The sequence below is a fragment of the Heterodontus francisci genome, chromosome 17 (genome assembly GCF_036365525.1).
Source record: "Heterodontus francisci isolate sHetFra1 chromosome 17, sHetFra1.hap1, whole genome shotgun sequence".
In the NCBI taxonomy this organism is placed as follows: domain Eukaryota; kingdom Metazoa; phylum Chordata; class Chondrichthyes; order Heterodontiformes; family Heterodontidae; genus Heterodontus; species Heterodontus francisci.
The window spans coordinates 26,428,081-26,449,587 of record NC_090387.1 but is presented as its reverse complement, the minus strand read 5'-3'; the positions used below and the strand labels follow the sequence as shown (position 1 = coordinate 26,449,587).

At 43.1% G+C, this 21,507-nt stretch overlaps 1 protein-coding gene across 2 annotated transcripts in view; it reads left to right on the top strand.

Annotated features, from left to right (window-relative positions):
* Window positions 1-21,507, top strand: part of plcg2 (phospholipase C, gamma 2) — a 224,792-nt gene that overhangs the window by 103,325 nt on the left and 99,960 nt on the right. The window contains exons 2-5 of one of the 2 annotated variants that reach the window (XM_068049178.1): window positions 5,265-5,417; window positions 10,317-10,410; window positions 10,844-10,891; window positions 19,002-19,086. In XM_068049178.1, the coding sequence (XP_067905279.1) occupies window positions 5,265-5,417; window positions 10,317-10,410; window positions 10,844-10,891; window positions 19,002-19,086 (380 nt within the window). Of the gene's footprint in view, window positions 1-5,264; window positions 5,418-10,316; window positions 10,411-10,843; window positions 10,892-12,950; window positions 13,055-19,001; window positions 19,087-21,507 lie in introns of those variants that run through there. The other variant, XM_068049179.1, reaches the window with a different exon arrangement.

Sequence of the window (21,507 nt, the reverse complement as noted above, 5' to 3'; positions counted from 1 at the left end):
CAGAGCCCTTTCCTATCCTGAGTGGTGTGAAACAGGGCTGTGTTCTCGCACCCACACTTTTTGGGATTTTCTTCTCCCTGCTGCTTTCACATGCGTTCAAATCCTCTGAAGAAGGAATTTTCCTCCACACAAGATCAGGGGGCAGGTTGTTCAACCTTGCCCGTCTAAGAGCGAAGTCCAAAGTACGGAAAGTCCTCATCAGAGAACTCCTCTTTGCTGACGATGCTGCTTTAACATCTCACACTGAAGAGTGCCTGCAGAGTCTCATCGACAGGTTTGCGTCTGCCTGCAATGAATTTGGCCTAACCATCAGCCTCAAGAAAACGAACATCATGGGGCAGGATGTCAGAAATGCTCCATCCATCAATATTGGCGACCACGCTCTGGAAGTGGTTCAAGAGTTCACCTACCTAGGCTCAACTATCACCAGTAACCTGTCTCTAGATGCAGAAATCAACAAGCGCATGGGTAAGGCTTCCACTGCTATGTCCAGACTGGCCAAGAGAGTGTGGGAAAATGGCGCACTGACACGGAACACAAAAGTCCGAGTGTATCAGGCCTGTGTCCTCAGTACCTTGCTCTACGGCAGCGAGGCCTGGACAACGTATGCCAGCCAAGAGCGACGTCACAATTCATTCCATCTTCGCTGCCTTCGGAGAATACTTGGCATCAGGTGGCAGGACTATATCTCCAACACAGAAGTCCTTGAAGCGGCCAACACCCCCAGCTTATACACACTACTGAGTCAGCAGCGCTTGAGATGGCTTGGCCATGTGAGCCGCATGGAAGATGGCAGGATCCCCAAAGACACATTGTACAGCGAGCTCGCCACTGGTATCAGACCCACCGGCCGTCCATGTCTCCGCTATAAAGACGTCTGCAAACGCGACATGAAATCGTGTGACATTGATCACAAGTCGTGGGAGTCAGTTGCCAGCATTCGCCAGAGCTGGCGGGCAGCCATAAAGACAGGGCTAAATTGTGGCGAGTCAAAGAGACTTAGTAGTTGGCAGGAAAAAAGTCAGAGGCGCAAGGGGAGACCCAACTGTGCAACAGCCCCGACAAACAAATTTCTCTGCAGCACCTGTGGAAGAGCCTGTCACTCCAGAATTGGCCTTTATAGCTACTCCAGGCGCTGCTTCACAAACCACTGACCACCTCCAGGCGCGTATCCATTGTCTCTCGAGATAAGGAGGCCCAAAGAAAGAAGAAAGAAAGGCTGTACTGCATGGATCATTGCTTGGGCCTCAGCTATTTACAATCTATGTCAATGAGGGGACTGAGTGCATTGTATCCAGATTTGCTAACAGCAGAAAGTTAGGTGGGAATGTAAGCTGTCAGGAAGATGCAAAGAGGTGGCAAAGGGATAAAGACAGGTTGAATGAGTGGGCAGGAGCATGGAATATGGATATAATGTGGTGAAGTGTGATGTTATATACTTTGGTAGAAGGAATACAAAAGCAGAATATTCTTTCAATGATAAACTGGGAAATTTTGGGGATTCAGAGGGGCCTGAGTGTCCTTGTACACGAGTCACAGAAAGTTAATATGCAGGTACTGTAAGAAATTAGGCTAAGAAATTAAGCTTCACTTTTCCCATTCCATTGCATGGGCAGTCGGGTGGTTCTGTTGGTTTGAATTTGGCTATAATTTGAATTGTATTCCACTGGAGGTTGTTTGTTCACTTCTAGTTTGAATATCAGTGAACACGGAAACCCAGGAAAGACCTATCATTTCCCTGATAGACAAAAATATTTCTTTGGACGGGAGACTTTCTTTCCGCCGTGTGTTACTGAAATGAAGCAGGTGCTACATATTTATACTTTATTGTATATTATATTTTCAGGTCTGTAAGTTTTGAAGTTTTAACTCTGACTTCAGAGGTACAATGACCCTTTCTTTGTGTGGGACCATTGCATGCCTGTGAAACTATGAAATAATGTAGGATGCCAGTATGATTTCTTGAAGTCACGCTGTCACTTAAGTCCCACATTCCTGGGTGTAAAAGAAGTCTGAGATCTCCACACTGCAGACACAGAATCTGGTGGAATTCTATGGCATATATCAGTAGGACTTGCGTTCTCATCAATGACCACGCCTTCCCACGTAATAGACTGGCTCAGATTGTTGTTCGAAGTGTGGTCATTCTACACAAGAAGGAAGAGAAAATCAGTGGGTACCTTTTTGTGGCCACTTACTGAACTGCAGAGACAGAAGCCGGGGAGAACAGCACAACTCTAACCTCATGTTCAGTAAAATGGCACATGGTATAGAGGAACTTAGAACAGAAAACGAACTTTGTTCGGGGAAAAATTTTAATAGAATGTTTTTGCAAAGCCCAACTTGGGCACCAGATACAAGTATAAACTGCAGAACTTCAGTAATTTCTGAAAAATAAACCATCTAATTTAAGATTAGAAGAATACTCATGGAAATCCTGGTTTGATTTATATTGCACCTCATCTATTTGAAAGACTCATCAGAAGACTGCCTTGATACAAAATCATTGTTTTTATGCAGCATGTTATCTGTAATCAAAAACAGTAGGCAAGTTCTGTGAATGAGTGGCAAAGAACATAAGAACTAGGAGCAGGAGTAGGCAATTCAGCCCCTCGAGCCTGTTCTGCCATTCAATACGATCATGGCTGATCTCATCTCGGCCTCAATTCCACTTTCCTGCTCATTCTCCATAACCCTGCAACCCTTTACTAATTAAAAGTCTGTCTATCTCCTCCTTAAATTTACTCAATGTCCCGGCATCCACCGCACTCTGGTTAGTGAATTCCACTGACTCAAGACCCTTTGAGAGAAGTAATTTCTCCTCAACTCTATTTTAAATCTGCTATCCCTTATCCTAAATCTATGACCTCTCGTTCTAGATTGCCCCACAAGAGGAAACATCCTCTCTATGTCTACTTTGTCAATCTCCTTAATCGTCTCATATACCTCAATTAGATTTCCTCTCATGCTTCTAAACTCTAGAGAGTAAAGGCCTAAACTGCTCAATCTCTGTTCATAAGACAAACCCCTCATCTCTGGAATCAATCTAGTGAACTTCCTCTGAACTGCTTCCAATGCAATGGCATCCCTCCCCAAGTAAGGAGACCAAAACTGTACACAGTACTCCAGGTGCGGTCTCACTAATGCCTTGTACAGTTGCAGCAACACTTCCCTACTTTTATACTCTATTCCTTTAGCAATAAATGCCAAAGTTCCATTTGCCTTCCTTATTACCTGCTGTAGCTGCATACTAGTTTTCAGCGAATCATGCCTGAGGACACCCAGATCCCTCTGCACCGAAGCACTCTGAAGTTTCTCTCCATTGAGATAATAATTTACCTTTCTATTCTTCCACCCAAAATGGATAACCTCACACTTATCCACGTTAAACTCCACCTGCCAAATTTTGGCCCATTCACCTAACTTATCCACATCCATTTGTAAATTTCTTATTTCTTTATTGCAACTTACTATCCCACCTGTTTTAGTGTCATATGCAAATTTGGCTATAGTACCTTCTATCCCTGCATCCAAGTCATTAATATAGATTGTAAGTAGTTGGGGCCCGACGACCGAACCCAGTGGCACCCCACTAGTTACATCTTGCCAACCAGAAAAAGACCCATTTATCCTGACTCTCTGTTTTCTGTTGGTTAGCCAATCCTTTATCCAAGCTAATAAATTGCCTCTAACCCCATGTGATCTTACGTTGTGTCTTAACCTTTTGTGCAGCACCTTATCAAATGCCTTCTGGAAGTCCAGATATACTGCATCTACAGGATCCCCATTATCCACTTTGCTTGTTACAACTTCGAAGAACTCTAGTAAATTAGTCAAACACCGATTTACCCTTCATAAAAACATGCTGACTCAGATGGATTGCATTTTGACTTTCTAAATGTTCTGTTATTACTTCCTTAATAATGGATTCTAACAATTTCCCAATGACATATGTTAAACTAACTGGTCTATAGTTTCCTACTTTCTGCCTCCCTTCCTTTTTGAATAAGGGCATTATATTAGCTTTTTTCCAATCCACTGGAACCTTTCCCGCATCCAGGGAATTTTGGAATATTATAACCAATGGATCCACTATCTCCGCTGCCACTTCCTTTGTGACCCTAGGATGTAGGCCATCAGGCCTTGGGGACTTGTATGCCTTCAATCCCAATAGTTTTCTCAGTACTTTTTCCCTAGTGATGATGATTTTTCTAAGTTCCTCTCTTTCTATAACCTCTGCATTTCTTGTTACTATTGGGATGTTACTAGTGTCTTTCACCGTGAAAACTGAGGCAAAATACTGAGTTAGTGTCTCCGCAATTTCTGTGTTCCCCACTATTAACTCCCCTGTCTCATCCTCCAAAGGACCAACATTCACTTTAGCTACTCTCTTCCTTTTTATATACTTACAGAGCTTTTGCTATCCATTTTTATATTTTGCGCTAGTTTTATTTCACAATTTACCTTTGCTCTTTTTATTACTTTTTTTTAGTAACCCTTTGTTGATCTTTAAAAGTTTCCCAATCTTCCAGCCTGCCACTGGCCTTTGCAATATGGTATGCCGTAGCTTTTGTCTTTATGTTATCCTTAACTTCTTTGTTTAGCCATGGATGTTTTTCCTCCCTCTTAGAATCTTTCTTCCTCTCTGGAAGTTTAGTTGGGAGGAATTGAATATCTCCTTAAACATCTGCCACTGCTCATCAACTGTCCTACCTTTTAGTCTTCCTGCCCAGTCCACCAGGGCCAAATTTATCCTCATGCCTATGTAATAACCTTTGTTTAACTCCTGAACGCTAGTGTGGTACTCCAGTTTCTCGCCCTCAAACTGAATGCGAAATTCTGGCATGCTATGATCACTCCTCCCTAGAGGATCCTTAACTATGAGACCTTGAATTAATCCCACCTAATTACACAATACCAAATCTAGAATAGCCTGCTCCCTGGTTGGTTCCACAACATATTGCTCCAAAAAACAATCTCTAATACATTCAATGAACTGTCCCTCGAGGCTACCCTTGCCAATTTGGTTAATCCAGTCTATATGCATATTAAAATCACCCATGATTATTACCGTACCTTTCTTACAAGCCCCCAGTATTTCCTGGTTTATACTGTGCCCCACTGCAGAACTACTGTCTTTTATTTGGCTTCTCTGATCGTTAGTCACCACTGTTGCTTTTTGTGCCCTCTTAGATATCCTGTGAAATGTTATCTGCCAAAAGTCAGGATGCAATGTCTCATACAAATATTTTGTTTGCTTTTAGTTGATCTACAAGAAATCAAAGAACTTCGTCCTGGGAAAAACTCGAAGGACTTTGAGCAGATTTCAAAAGATCAGAAAGACAAATATAGTGATGACGTCTGCTTCACAGTGTTCTACGGTACTGAGTTTGTGCTCAACAATATCAGTTTGGCAGGTGGGTACTACAACTGGTACAAAACATTTACCAGCCCTGTCAATATTCCTGCATTCAGTGTCAACACACTTACCAAAAACCTGAATCCATTCTGCATTTTGAAGATTAAAGTTGAATTGTCATCAGAGCATTCTGTTGGAAGAGCATAAACTTCTGAATTAGAAAAGTGGCAATAAATTTAGAAAGGAGGTGCTATCCAAAATGATAGCATTCCCCAGAAGATCTAACATGATGTTCCCAAAAATGTGCAGTTTCACTGATGTGATTGTGTGCATCTGCAGTGCTGGACTCAATTCAGGACACAGCACCTCAGGAAAAATATCTTGGTCTTGGAGGGGATGTAGAGCAGATTCATCAGAAAGATACTGGGGATGAATGGTTAAATTATGTGGAGAGGTTGTATGGACGGACTAGGCTTATTTTCCCTTGAGTATAAAAGCTTAAGTGGTCATCACATTGAGGTGTTTTAAGATAATTAAAGGATTTGATACAATAGATAGAAACTATTTCCTTTGATGAGGGAATCCAGAACAAGGGGGCATTACCTTAAAATTAGAGCTAGGCCATTCAGGGGTGATGTTAGGAAGTATCTATAGAAGAAATCTGTAACTCTTCCCCAAAAAGCTGCTGAGATTGGGTTAATTGAATATTATTGAGATTGATAGTTTTTTTCGGTAATTATATGAAACCAAGGCAGGTAGATGGAATTAAGATACAGACCAGCCATGATCTAGTTGAATAGCGGAGCAGACTCTAAGGGTTGGCCTACTGTTGAGCCCATGATCGAGATTGCAGTTTGAAGCTGGAAAGGATGGCACAGTGGGTTAGAACATTTTCACCTTAAGCTCCTATAAAGAAACAGGATGTGACACATTTTTCATGCTAAAACTTTCAACCAGCCTTCAAAATCTACAGAACCTAAGCTTCTATTGTTGTGGGTGTATTTGATGTTCATTATTTTGAAACAAACAAGGCACTAACTTCACAAATTGAGATGTGAGATGCCTTTATTATATATGTTCTAAAAGTGGCTACTGTAAGGCTTTAGTTATCCATCTTTGGGACCACCATACAACGTCTCTTGTATTTTCTTTGGGGCTTACAGCAAGTTCCTGCTTATTCAAGGGAATCTTGCTGGGAGCCCGTCCTGAATGCATAATGACCCCTGGCTGAGTTTGGGCCAGCGGATGTAAGTCTCAACCTGATTCTGTGGAAACAGCCTTGGAAAAATCCAGGCCTTTTTGGACTTGCCTTTATATACCACCTTTCAGAACCTTAGGACGCCCCAAAGCATTTCACTGCCAATGAAGTACTTAGAGATAAAGTATTTTAAGAAAATGCAATACCCTATTTGTGCACAGCAAAGGCCCACAAACTGCAATGAAATAATTGTCCAAATTATATGTTTTAATGTTGTTGGCTGTTATTGAAAAAATATATAAAGCACCCTGCTATAAAGCTTGTATCCTTCGTAACAGCTATTTTACAGTTTCTAAAGATACCATAATAAAGGAGCCTATTGTTCATAGCTGTGTATGTAAATTAGATAGCTTCTGAAAATGGGCGTGGGGATCATGATGTGCAATTAACCCACGTCTGATGATTGCAATGCAGGCACCATGCCCGCTTCCTGCTGACTGCTCATTTGAATGATCTTTGCATCTAGCCAGAGCTAACCACACTGTTCATTGACTGGATGCGTCAGCAGGGGGCCAATATTGTAAGTGGGTAGAGCCACTTAAAGCTAGCCTGCACTGCTTAAAGCGAGTCTGCACCTCTTAAAGGGGAGGTGCGCTGTGGCTACAGCAGGTACTGGGAGCCATTCAGGAAGTCTATATGTCCTTGGAAACAGTGAGGAATGGCATAACATGGAAGAGAGCAGGCTCCAAGGTTTTTGAATGCTGCAACAATGGCCAACTCCATTTGCACACTTGGGAACCTAACCATGAGTCAGCGACTGATGACTGATGTTTCGGCTTTCATTGCAGCACAAGCAGTAGCTGCCCAACATCTGAGTGTTGCAGTGGAAACTCAGACTGCTGTCCTCATGACTGTGGATTACAGTGTGCAAAGGGGCTTGCAGAGTGTCACAGCCATCCAGCAATCTATCGAACAGATTACTAGGATTGCTGAGATGCTGCCCTGGGGGAGTGGCTGTCGGTCTGTGAAGCATGAATCTGCTGTCCTTTCTCAGGAAGACAGCATTCACCCTCCCATTCCTGCCACTCCATCAGTTCCCTTGTTGCTGCCTGTCAGCCAGCCAGTCCAGACTGCTGCTGAGATGGTGAAGTCCACAGCCGGGCATTCTACGTCCAGAACTGTCTTCCACTGAAAGACTGCAGGCTTCCACCAGACATGCTGTAGCCACTGGGGTAGCACTGCATAGGAGTACAAGGAAAGGCAAAAGCACACGAAAAACAGGCAGGAAGGGAATGCACAAGGGTGATTAGTTGACCTTTGTATGCAACATGGTGTGATTTCATTTATCATTTTTCTTTGGAATGTTTATTTTGTGTTGGCTTTTACTTTTGCACTGAGTCCAAGTGAACATTATGATGGTAAGTGAAAGAGGAATGGTAAGGAACGTGGGGACCAATGCACCCTGTAATTCTTTTTTGGGGTGCGTGGGCAATTTAAGTGCATGGCCACTTTACGTTTTTCTGCACGTCCACGCATGCGTGGTAGCTTAAAGGGGCTGGCATTTGCACAGTCTGCGCGGGAACTTCTGGATTGCTGTGTAGATGTATGGCCCCGCAGCTGAGCGGGAACATTGTGTGGGAGTGTTGATGAATGGGGAATTGGGGTTGCAGTTACTGGTATTACACTCGGGTGAGTTCTTCACGGACATCCCAGGACATCAGGTGCCTTCTTCCTTCTTCTTCCTCCGCTTCCTCCTCCTCCTGCACCTCAGCTGTTTGAAGTATAGCTGGTGGCAAGAACTGTCCCCCCTCATGATGACAAGGTTGTGCAGCATGTCACAGACCACCACAAATCTTGACACACACTCTGCCAAGTACTTCAGGGCTCCTCCAGAGCAGTCCAGGCAGTGAAAGCATTGTTTCAACACGACAGTGGTCTGTTCTACCTCATTTACAGCATGGCTTTCATTGTATGCATGCAGCTGCCGAGTGGGCTGAATTTTGTGCTGGAGGCGGAGCTCCCGGGCTGAAAAGGTGGGGGGAACCACGCCTCTGCATTTTCTTGGCCCCCCCCAGAGCGATCCTCTGGTCGTTTTAAGTCAAAGTTTCAGGAGGCTGGATCCCTGTTCCTTTAAAGTGTTTAAAGGGATGGGGATCCCGCATCCAAGAGCTGCCGGCCAATCAGAGGGCCTTAGTTGGCTGTTAATAGGCCACATAAGGGCTTCAATTGGCCTGTGGGTGGGAAGGTTGCCGTCGGCCTATCCTGCCCGCAGGAAGATCGCTGGGTGATGGGGAGCTGACGGGCCCACTGTACCCCGCCACCCGTCGCGATACGCTATGCCCCCCGCCTCCGATCCTGCCTCAGGGGGCCTCACAAAATCCAGCCCACTCTGTGGGTTGCGCACCGGCGTTACCAGCCATATCATCGGCGGATAGTCCTGGTAATCCAGTAGCAATCCTCTGGTTTTCCATGGAAGTTCAAATGCAGCTGGCGCAGCAGACTGCCATAGTATGAAGGAATCGTGACTGCTGCGAGGATACTGGGCATTGAACTGTATGACTCACTGCCTATGGTCTCATACCAGCTAGACGTTGAAAGAGTGGAATCCCTTTCGGTTCCAGTATCGGGCAGAGTTGACATGCGGTGTGCAGTCCCCAGCTTCGTGGGGAAGCATGCAATCCTAGAGTAGCTCCCTGCTTTCTCCACGTGCTTTTCTATGACAGGAGAGAATGAAATGTATCTAGGTCTCTTTGAACAGAGAGCCTCAGTGACCTCCCTTATGCAACAATGGATGGCATACGGCAAGATGTTACAAATATCTCTATGTCTAGCCTGGATGAAGCCAGATGCATAAACGTTCATTGCCAAGGTCGCCCTCACAGCCACTGGCAATGCGGTCCTCACCCTGCTTTGAGGTTGCAATGGTGCAGTTGTAGCAGATGTTAGATTTCACTGAGGGCCTCTTTACTGAAGCACAGGCATTTTACCCATTGTTCCACGTGGTAGGAAAATTGCTTCCTTTTAACACCCTGGCCGATAATCCAATAATGCCTCCTACTGGGATACCCTTTCCCCCCTCCTCCTCCTCCATCTTCCAGCAACTTGTCCTACTCTGAGTGATCTCTGTTCAATTTCCAAGTCATAGTATGTTCCAAGGGGCATGCATACTGGTGCACCAATGTCTTTGAGCAACTGGTTTGTGCAGAAGTCTTGAAGTCAGCACAAAGTTCTTCAGCACCTGCCACACAACCTCCTGTAGACGTTTGCAACTTGGAACAACTACAGAAAGCACTATACACTTGTAGAATCATAGCAACAGCCAGACAAAATCAACCAGCAACCTGTTAGTAGTTGATGATTAGCACTGGTGGGAGGTCCTTCCTGCTGCTGAACACATGTTCTGCTATGCGAGGTTAAGAGAGGGAGTTGTCTGGAGTGATGATCTCCAAAATGTCACCACTGGTGTCAAATTAGCATTGCCCTGCATTGCACACTGATTGACTTCATGATCTGTCTGCTCTTCATAATTCCAGTGGATGTTCACTGTGCGCCTGCACCAATGTGGTGGCCCTATTAGCTCAAAAGTGCGCACATGCACCACAAACACTGTTTTGGAGCTCTAGGGACATTCGGAGCACCCAAAACCAGCACTAATATGCCCAATTTCTCACCCATAGTCTTTAATATAGTTCCTATCTTATATCTGTAACTGAACTGAGACCATAACCAACAGTTAACAGTTCTTTTCTATTCTTGTAGCTAATTCAAAAGAAGAAGCTTCCAAATGGTTAAAGGGACTGGAAATTCTGTATAAAGAAGCTCAAGCTGCACCAACCCCATTACGAATAGAAAGGTAGAGGATTCCATTGTCTTGTGTTTAAGCTGTTTTCCCCATTCTGCAATTAGATGTTGTTCTTTACACACAAACTTGAAATAATACTGAATATAGCGAATGATATTTAAGTAACTGGAGATTGGTGTTCTCTCACATAAAACTTTGTTTTTTCTAAGATTAACCTTAATCTTGTTGGAACATCGCCAAGAACTTTTCTTAAAGATTGTTAAGAGTTCCAGGAAATGGTGTATGAAATCAATTGCTGTTCAAGACTGCATGACTTTTAACTGCACTGAGTTCTCATGTTCTCTCGACATTAATAAGTTGCTAGAATTTTTCTCCTATCCCTCATGACATAATTGGGCTTGAATTGTCACCTTGTAATTTGCTGTGAGAATGTAGCAATGTATCTGTGACCTTGTTTCACTAACATGTTTTCTATGATTTGCAGCTGGCTGAGGAAGCAGTTTTATTCAGTGGACTGGACAAGAAGAAATAGGTACGACTTACCAAATCACAGTACTACTTTAGCCAGGTTGCTGATGCAGTTAGTCCAGTTAAGCTCCCAGTCAGCATTATTCCCCAGATGTTGATGATGGAGGACTCGTTGAAGGTCTGAGAAGACTGAAGCCATTGTCTTTGGTTCCTGCCTCAAACTCCGTTCCCTGGCAACCGACTCCATCTTTCTCCCTGGCAAACTTTCTGAACCAGAGTTCGCAACCTTGGTGTAGTATTTGACCCTGAGATAAACCTCCGACCACACTTCTGTGGCATTACTAAGGCCACCTATTTCCACCTCCGGAACATCCCCTGACTCCACCCCTGTCTCAGCTTCTGCTGAAACCCTCATTCATGTATTTGGTACCACTAGACTTGACCATTCCAACAGACTCTTGGTTGGCCTCCCACATTCTACCCTTCATAAACTTGAGGTCATCCAAAGTCTGTTGCCCATGTCCTAACTCACGTCAAGACCAATTCACCCATCTCCCCTCTGCTCACTGACCTACAATGGCTCCCGGTCCGGCAATGTCTCGATTTTAAAATTTTCACCCTTATTTTCAAATCCCTCCCTGGCCTTGCCTCTCTCTATTTCTGTAATCTCTTCCAGCCCTACAACCCTGATCTACTTCTGGCCTCTTCAGCAATCCAATTTTAGTCATTCCATCGTTGGTGGCATTCCTTCAGCTGCCAATGCCCTGAGCTCTGGAATTCCCTTCCTAAACCACTCTGTCTCTATACCTCCTAGTCCTCCTTTAAAATGCTCCTTAAAACTACCTCTTGATCATCTGCCCTAATATCTCTTCATGTGGCACAGTGTCAAATTTTGTTTGATAACTTTCCTGTGAAGTGCCTTGGGACATCTTACTATGTTAAAGGTGCTATATAATTACAAATTGTTGACAGGATGAGTTGGGGTTTCTCTTGGTCATTACCTGTCACTTATTGGTCATGGCTATTACCTGCCACTTGTCAGACAAAGATTGAATGCTATCCAGGTCCTGCTCTAGGCTGGCCTGGGTTACTTCATGGTGAAATTATCATCGGGCAGCTCCACTCCTGACTGTAAGTCAGAGGGAAGGTCATTGATGGAGCAGCTGAAGATGGTTGGACTGAAAATGATTCCCCGAGGAACTCCTGCCATGATGCCTGGCCACTGACAATGAGAAGCATCTTCCTTTGTGTCACATGTAATTCCAGCCAGTGGAGGGTTTTCCCTTTGATCCCCATTGGACTCAGTTTCTACATACAAATATACGAATTAGGAGCAGGAGCAGACCACTTGACCCCTTGAGCCTGCTCCGCAATTCAATAAGATCATGGCTGATCTGATTGTAACCTCAACTCCACATTCCCACCTACCCTCCTTGAATGGCTTCTTGTACCACAGTGCCATGGCCAGTCTGCTCATCCACCCTGCAGACCTTGCTTTTGTCCACACAGTTGCAAACACCTCATACCTGTTTAACAATTGCAAGGGCTGAGGCTCTTCCACTACTGTCTGCTCAGTCCATTTACCTGACTCACTCATGGTCACACCCTCCTGTCCTTCACTGCTGACCAAAACAGACAACCCTATTCTAAGGGGTGTGACCGTCTTCTGGTACAAAGTGTCTAGGTACCTCTCTCCCTCCCTGTTGTTGCGCAATGTCAGTAGTTCAGCTTCCAGATCAATAGTCCTGATCCGGAACACCGCCAGCTGCTTACACTTTCTGCGGATGTGTTTTTCCTGGATCGCGTTGGCGTCCATGAGAACCCACATTCCGCAGTTGCAACACACCACATGTCCTGCGTTGTTACTTATGTTATTTAGTTGATTTAATTTAGTTACTTTCTTAATTAACTTCGAATAATTTCGATGTATACTACTCTTTACTGTGCTTATTAAATGCTTGTACCGCCTACAACTACGAGTTATATGTTTCTTAATTACACAGGTATGTGGTTTAGGTATTTATTTTAAAGCTTTTAGTTCCTTTTATTTATAGATCTTCCCAACCAACCAGCTCCTTCCGCTGCACCGAAGTAAGAACCAAATACTGGAGGGTGAAAAAAGTAGAAAAAAGGAGCACCTCTTCCCCCCCTTTACCAAACTCCCCACTCACCAAACTCTAGGGCTTCTTGGTGTTATACTCAGTCAAATGATGACTTGATGTCCAGGGCAAGTATCTTTACCTATCCTCTGGCATTCAGTTCTTGCATCCAGATCTGGGTCAAGAATGATGAAGTCTGGAGTTAGCATCAGTAAGCAGATTATTAGTGAGGAGGTGCTTATTAATGGCATTGTTGTTGGCTCCTTTTCTTTTCTGATAGCCAGGGGAAGCTGGTAGAGTGGTTGTTGACCAGACCAAGATTTATCATGAGTTTTGGGGATAAAGCATAGCTTGGAAATTTTCTACATTGTCAGGTAAATTATAATTGTACTGGAACAGCTTGGCCATGAAACAGGCTAGTTCAGTTTTTTAATTTGTTCGGGGGATGTGAGCATCACTGGCTAGGCCAGCATTTATTGCCCATCCCTAATTGCCCTTGAGAAGGTGTTGGTGAGGTTGGGCTGCAAGTACACCAACAGTGCTATTAGGAAGGGAGTTCCAGGATTTGACACAGTGACAGTGAAGGAATGATGATATAGTTGCAAGTCAGAAAGGTGTGTGGCTTGGAGGGGAACATGCAGGTGGTGGTGTTCCCATGCATCTGCTGCCCTTGTCCTTCTAGGTGGTAGAGGTCTGGGTTTGGATGGTCGAAGGAGCCTTGGTGAGTTGCTGCAGTGCATCTTGTATATGGTACACACTGCTGCCTCTGTGCGTCAATGGTGGAGGGATAGAATGTTGAAGGTGGTGGATAGAGTGCCATTCAAGTGGGCTGCTTTGTCAAGCTTCTTGAATGTTGTTGAAGCTACACCCATCCAGGCAAGTGGGGAGTATTCCATCACACTCCTGACTTGTGCCTTGTAGATTATGAACAGGCGTTGAGGAGACAGGAGGTGAGTTACTCGCCTTAGAATTCCCAGCCTCTGACCTGCTCTTGAAGCCACAGCATTTATGTGGCTGGTCCAGTTCAGTTTCTGGTCAATGGTGGCCCCAGGATGTTGATAGTGTGGGATTCAGCCATGTTAATGCCATTGAACGTCAAGGGGAGATAGTTAGATTCTCTCTTGGTTGAGATGTTCATTGCATGGCACTTGTGTGGCGCGAATGTTACTTACCACTTATCAGCCCAAGCATAGGTGTTGCCCAGGTCTTGCTGCATCTAGATATGGGCTGCTTCAGTGTCTGAGGAGTCGTGAATGGTGCTGAACATTGTGCAATCATCAGCAAACATCCCCACTTCTGACCTTATGATGGAGGGAAGGTCATTGATGAAGCAGCTGAAGATTGTTGGGTATCAGACACCATCCTGAGGAACATCTGGTGCACTATCTTCAGCACCACAGCTGGGACACCATTGAGCCCATAGTCCTCGCTGTGTTCAGTGCACTCGGGATCTCAATGTTCAATTGGTGGGAACTTAGGATCATAACTTACATAGTGAGTTATTATGATCTGGAATGCATGGCCTAAAAGGGTAGTGGAAGCAGATTAAGTAATGACTTTCGAAAGGGAATTGGATAAACAATTGAAGGGAAGAAAGTTGCAAGGCTATGGAGGAAGAGCAGTGGAGCTGGATTAATTGGATAGCTCTTTCAAAGAGCCAGCATTGGCATGATGGACTGTATGGCCTCCTTCTGTGCTGTAAGATTCTATGATACAAGGTTATGACCCTTGCTGATCCTGATAGACTATTTTCTCTGGCTGGAGAGTCTAAAACTAAGGGCCATGGTCTTCGGATAAAGGGTTGGCCATTTAGGGCTGAGATGAGGAGAAATTTCTTCACTCAGTGGATTGTGAATCTTTGGGATTCTGTATCTCAAAGGACTGTGGACGCTCAGTTGTTGAGTGCATTCAAGACAGAAATAAATAGCTTTTTGGATGCTAAGGGAATCAAGGAATATGGGGATTCAGTGGGAAAATGGAGTTGAGGTGAAAGATCAGCCATGGTCTACCAGAATGGCTGAGCAGGCTTAGGGGGCCATATGGCCCACTCCTGCTCATATTTCTTATGTTTTTATGCATTACAGATATTGATTTATGTTGTGAAAAGTGATAGGTGCATTGCCTGAAACAGGCCAGCTTTTTCAACTCTTACCTATATAAAGCAAACACTCCAAATACATAGCAGATTAAACAGAATCTGTAAAAAGATATGACAGATGAACATTTTAATTCTAGATCCTTTAGTTATGCCATCATGAAGTCTTGAAGCTGTATGGATTCTGTTAATCTGACTGCAAAATTTGTTTTTGGTAAACAAGAATTTAAGAGTTGCAGTTTGCTATTGATATGAATGCTGTAGAGTGACTATTCTGGATACTTTGGAGTTGTATTTAAGATGTCTAAAACTATAAAATATATTGATACAGGGCATGGCTTAGGATGTGACGTTTTATCACTTGTGATATACTTTAACGGGAAGAAACAGCGTGAAATATTTGGTTCAGTAAAAATGATGATGTGGGCACATAGGAAATAGTGCAAATTCTAAAATATTTCTACCTGTTTTATGAATGCAAAAGTATTGTCCAAATTTCTTGTGGTCCTTCTCCACTGGCAGAAGTGCAGCAGGATGGAACTTCCAGCCACCCATTGTACACTCAAACTTTTGGGGGAATTTTAGACTGGTGCAAAAGGGGCAGAGATCTAGTGTAAAGGGGTCCCACCCCGTTTTATGACGTCCTATGGCCAGATAATGATACAACAGCAAAGGAAATTCAGGACCCAAGTTTTTGTTCTGATTTTCAATTCAGTCAACTGAAATACGTATTTGTTATTTGCTTAAGTGCTGTATAAGAGGCACATTTCTGTTTGTAGTCATTCAACATCTTTATGCCATCTCTACCGTTCTGCATATACATACACCACACAGTGGTGAAAAAATAGAAAAACATTTTGGAATAAGGTGTTATCTGTGCTGGTTGTTCATAGCTTAATAAATACTGAGAGCGCACAAATACAGCTGGCTCAGCCCAACCTAGTTGGTACTCCCATCTTCATGTGCTGTTAGATGTAGGAAATATCTTTGGTGTAGAATGATGTGGCTTTATCTCTTGTTCTTGTTGCCAATATTGGGACCCCAAAATTCCTTGGGTCTATTTAAGTTTCCAATGCCCTTGGGAGTTTAGTAGTTGAAGCTGTTTGTCAATTGTTGATAAATAATTATGATAGACCCAGGATCTGTCACATTTTATTTCATGGCAAATGTAAATTTTATACACAATTTTGGTTAGGTGAAGTGGACAAATTTAAATTGATTTCTGTAAACTGTATCTAAAAGGAGTTTCCTTTTATAGGCATATGTTGCGGGACAACTCAATCACCACACGAGGAGACTCAGGAACAGGTTTTGATTGTTTATTCAAGTGTATGCAGGGAGAGACTATCTGGGGCAGTCCGAGCTAGGACTCTGATTTTACATTCAAAGCTGCCGGTTTATATACATTTTATGTCACGCAATATGGTTATACAATGAGTAGTTTATCATGTAGCTGTCTGATTAATCAGTTTTGTCCTGATACAATGGGTAGTTTATCATGCAGCTCTCTGATTAATCAGTTTTGTCTTTATCACGTTAGCTAGACCTTCCACGACTTGTTGATTGTGCAGTCTGGGCCGCATCCCGGTTTCAATCACTCCCGAACCTTACTTCTAGCAGCTTGTTTTTCTATTTCTCATCCTGTTGTATATTCTGCTGAATTGCCTTTTCTAACTCTCATTTTATTTCTCCTTAACCCCTACAACACGCTACTCCGACTGAAGCCATTACAGTTTGAAATTCCACTCGAGTTGCCCAATACCCTTTGACCTATAGCTAACCATATTATAGATCCTTTGTAGAACAATGAATGAGCTAAATTTGCAGTTTCCTATTGGTTACTTTGGACCAAGGTATTTGTGCTGCCTAAGTGTTAGAGGATGCACAGCTCACCCAAGTTGATAATAAGAGTTAATATAGATCACCAGTGCTTTACTGTTAGCCAATTGCAGGTGATTTGGTGCAGAATTCTGAAATGTTAACTACTGACTTTACTGTAACCTCTCATCAATACTGACTGCCCATTTGGAAATGTCCAAGCTATTATCAGTACTGGGTATCCCAGTACTTGATAAGTTTGGCTTTCTCCTGAGTGTTTTGAAATTGCTTGAACCAGGTATCAAAGAGCACCTACCTCCCCTTATAACTTTGAAATTTATCTTGATTCGCAGTATTGTAGCCAGCAGGAGCCTGAATCGAGGCATAAGTATAGCAAATGCCCCCAATCCTTTAGTTCAGTCAAAACTGTGAGATAGGACTCTGTAAAAGGCACCTCAAAAGATCAGTGTTATTTTCATTTGAAGAACCCTGATTTGAAGTAAATTAAAAATTAAGGACTATATTTTCCCAAAAAAAGCTAAATTAATCTTGTACAATTTTGTACAATTTTACTTTTTAATAAATTCAAATTAGTTTTTACCCTGAGCTATATGATCTGTCAGCATTACGTTTTCTGGCAGGTTGAAAGGGAGTGATATAATTTCTGATGCATATCCCAATGGTAGAAAGGTTCACTAGTCACCCAGAAGCACTGCCATATCAGAAGTTTAGCCAATAACATCAGTCCATGGCCAGTGTTGGCTCACTGACTTTTGCAGTGTAAGTAAAAAGCTTTGGGAGGTAACCCAAGCTGAAACAGTTGTTTTCCCCCCACTTTGTTATTCTAGTTGGAGTTGGCTAAACGTTAGATGGCCTATTATAAAAATCTTCAATTGAATATTATTTTGGAACTATAATTTATAGGCTTAATTGTCCAATTAAGTGCTAGAACTTATATGCTAACAGTCTGTCTTGAAATGCAGACCACAGCTTTAAATGGAATAAAGCGCCATTTTTGCGAAGTGCAATAAAATAGCAGTATTAATTTGGAGTGAATTTGCGGTATGTGTGTTTTCACACGACTATAGCAGGATTCTGATGGGGAGCAGGAAATAGCTTTTCTGAGTTCAGCATGAGGTTGAGAGCATTTCTTCCTTGCAATAAAAAAGGAGCCGAAGGAACGATATTAAAATATAAGCTGTCCTTTTGGGACCTCTTGAGCGAATTACAAGGTTTATTAAAATGCCACTTCTTTCCACACTTCCTTGATGGCGCATTACGTGTAGTTATTGTTGCTTAAGTTATTTTTTGTTTGTTCGTGGGATGTGGGCATCGCAGGCTAGGCCAGCATTTATTGCCCATCCCTAATTGCCCTTGAGAAGGTGGTGGTGAGCTACCTTCTTGGGCTGCAGGTACACCAAAAGTGCTATTAGGAAGAGAGTTCCAGTATTTTGACCCAGCGACAGTGAAGGAACAGTGATATAGTTCCAAGTCAGGATGGTGTGTGGCTTGGAGGGGAACTTGCAGGTGTTGGTGTTCCCATGCATCTGCTGCCCTGTCCTTCTAGATGGTAGAGGGCACGGGTTTGGAAGGTGCTGTCGAAGGAGCCTTGGTGAGTTGCTGCAGTGCATCTTATAGATGGTACACACTGCTGCCACTGCGTCGGTGGTAGAAGGAGTGAATATTTGAAGATGGTGGATGGGGTGCCAATCAAGCAGGCTGCTTTGTCCTGAATGGTGTCAATCTTCTTGAGTGTTGTTGGAGCTTCAGCCTCCAGGCAAGTGGGGAGTATTCCATCACACTTCTGACTTGTGCCTTGTAGATGGTGGACAGGCATCGGGGAGACAGGAGGTAAGTTACTCACCGCAGTAGTAGAGGGACAAAATTAATATGTTCACTTGTGACAAAATGCTTCTGAACAAGTATGCATTTGCTAATAGTTTTTGCCTTCTACTTTATGGAATAAATTCCCTGCTCCTCTGCTCCCAGCGTGGACTCACAGTCAAAGAGAGTGTGGATTTCAAAGCCTACTAGCTGGCTTTCTGTCCCTTATTCCTTCTGAGCACAGCTGCCAGCTTGGAGTGCAGATTCAGTGAATTTATCCTTCTATGTGAAGCTCTTTTTCATTCAGTTGAATAAATTAATTGCTTACTGTTTTGCAGCATCTCCCTCAAGGAGCTGAAGTTCATGCTACCTCAAGTAAACTTCAAAGTGCCAAGTGTGAAGTTCCTTAAGGACAAGATGGGGGTATTTATCCAATTTCCAATTAAGTTTTCATGACAAGTTGTGATCTGAAGTTAAGTGTGTATCATATTAATGCCTTTATTAAAAGAGTACGAAGAGTTGTATTTTGTTTACCCTCTATTAAAATGTATGCTTTGTACCTCTCTAAAAATGTATACATTAAGCTTTGTTGTCAGAGGCTCGTTTCTGTGTTGGGTTTTTGGCTTAGCCATCATCTGCTTTAAGCACTAAGTCCAGAATATCGAAATCAAAATCAAAAATCAAATATCAGAATTGCCTTTGCAGATGAAGGTTTGATTTCTCCAGTGGCTTCAGATCAGACCTAAAATCTTTAGCAGGAAATTTTATTTTCTCTGCTTTCGAAGTTCAGGCCAATGAAGGCCAGTTTGGTGCATTACTGACCCAACTTTGTTGCCCGCTACAGAATTCCACTTGATTAGTCCATTGTTTGCCTTTACTTTGAACTGAGGTAAAATAGCATAATTGCAGTTAATGCTGGACAGATTACCCAGCTGGTGGCATTGACAGTGTTTGTATTTAGTGTATTTATGCAAAGGACACAGAAATGAAAGGAGGCTCAGAACCATCACAGCCAAAGCTCCCTTTAAGCTGCGTGGGTGTGCACTCACGCAGCAATCAAGAAGGTACCATGCAGTACAACAAATGTTCTCTTCAAGATACACACATGACAAGTGACACAGCAATGCTAAAGGGACCTCACAGTACAATAAACAGGCTGCGCACGACAAAGAAAAATTAGAGGGAATGTTGCTCACAGCTTGTAACATCTCAAGCCTACAAGATTGCAAATACCACTTTGATGTTAGGGAGACAGTGGCATAGTGGTAGTGTCACTAGACTAGTAATCCAGAGGCAAAGGCTAATGCCCTAGGGACATGAGTTCAAATCCCACCAGAGCAGCTGGTGGAATTTAAATTCAATTAATTAATAGAAATCTGGAATTGAAAGCTAGTCTCAGTAATGGTGCCATGGAAACAATCATTGATTGTTGTAAAAATCCATCTGGTTCACTAATGTACTTTAAGGAAGGAAATCTGCCATCCTTACCTGGTCTGACCTACATGTGACTCCAGACCCACAGCAATGTGATTGACTCTTAACTGCCCTCTTAAATGGCCTAGCAAGCCACTTAGTTCAAGGGCAATTACGGATGGGCAACAAATGCTGGCCTAGCCAGTGATGCCCACAACCCATGAAAGAATAAAAAGAACTTTGAGCAACTAACCGAATATGACTGCAGAGCAATCAAAATTGAAGTTGCCTGGGAAATAGGCGTGGCCTCTGCTTTCAGGATTTGGAGCTGTGCAGGCTAAACAGTTACTCATAAGCCTATGGCCGAACATGAGACATGTCAGCATGAGGATCAATAGCAACATTGCAGGCACTCCTCTGTGGTGATCCAGTCAGTGTTTTGGCCTGTACCAGTAGGGATGCTGAAGCTCCTTTATTCATTCCCTGAGGTTCCTCATGCTTTTCTCTAAAAGATAATTGCTAGCCAAAACAGCTTCTTGCACTCTGACACCTGAACCATTCAAAGCAACTTTCTGCGCAGACACCTAGCATGCAAATACTGCAGCTGTGCCCTTAGGTGTTCAGCAAGTCATTTGCATCATGCCAGCATATATCTGGGAGAACTCTTGCTTCACAATGGGGCGCATTTCCACGCCGGCGTGACACAGAGATTGGCACTCTTACTATGCTCTGTGGAGCTGGCTGCACTTGTCTTGCCCACAACAGGTTCCAACATCCTCCATTCGAAGGGATCTGTACAGATATTTCATCTCTAAGCAGCACGGTAGTTGCATCAAAGAGCCTGCTGTCCTCTTTGTAGATTGCCCTGGATCCATCCCCTGTCCTTGTGTTGTTTTACCATCACTGAATGAAGAGTGGTAATGCTGTGAAAATGATGAAGTAGTGTGCTTAGAACTATGGAAAGTGCTCTTTGGAAGTGAGTAAAGTGCATTTTCCTAGTATGGGGATCAGTCACAATCACTCCTGTTTTATCTGCTCTCCACAGCTGTTTCAATGGCTCAAACTGCTTTTAACATAATTATAAGGATCGCCATGGTACTTATAGATGTATTAATACCATTACTGTTAACAACTTAAGAAGCAGAAGCATTAAACCCAGCTATTTTTTGTACTCTTGTGAAAGTAATGATGATAATGGATAGCTCCATCATTGAACTGTCCATTAGTGCACAAATCAGAGCATTAAGAATACATTTAAGATATAGGCCTTGAAATTACACCCAAGATTGGCATACAAAACCATATTGCATTTATTGCAGTTATATGTCTGCTATTTTAATGGTTATGGTAACTCATTTATTTTAATAAATGGGGGCAGGGGACAATACAAGTCCTTAGATTATCTTTTTCCTGAATGGAGCACATTATTCT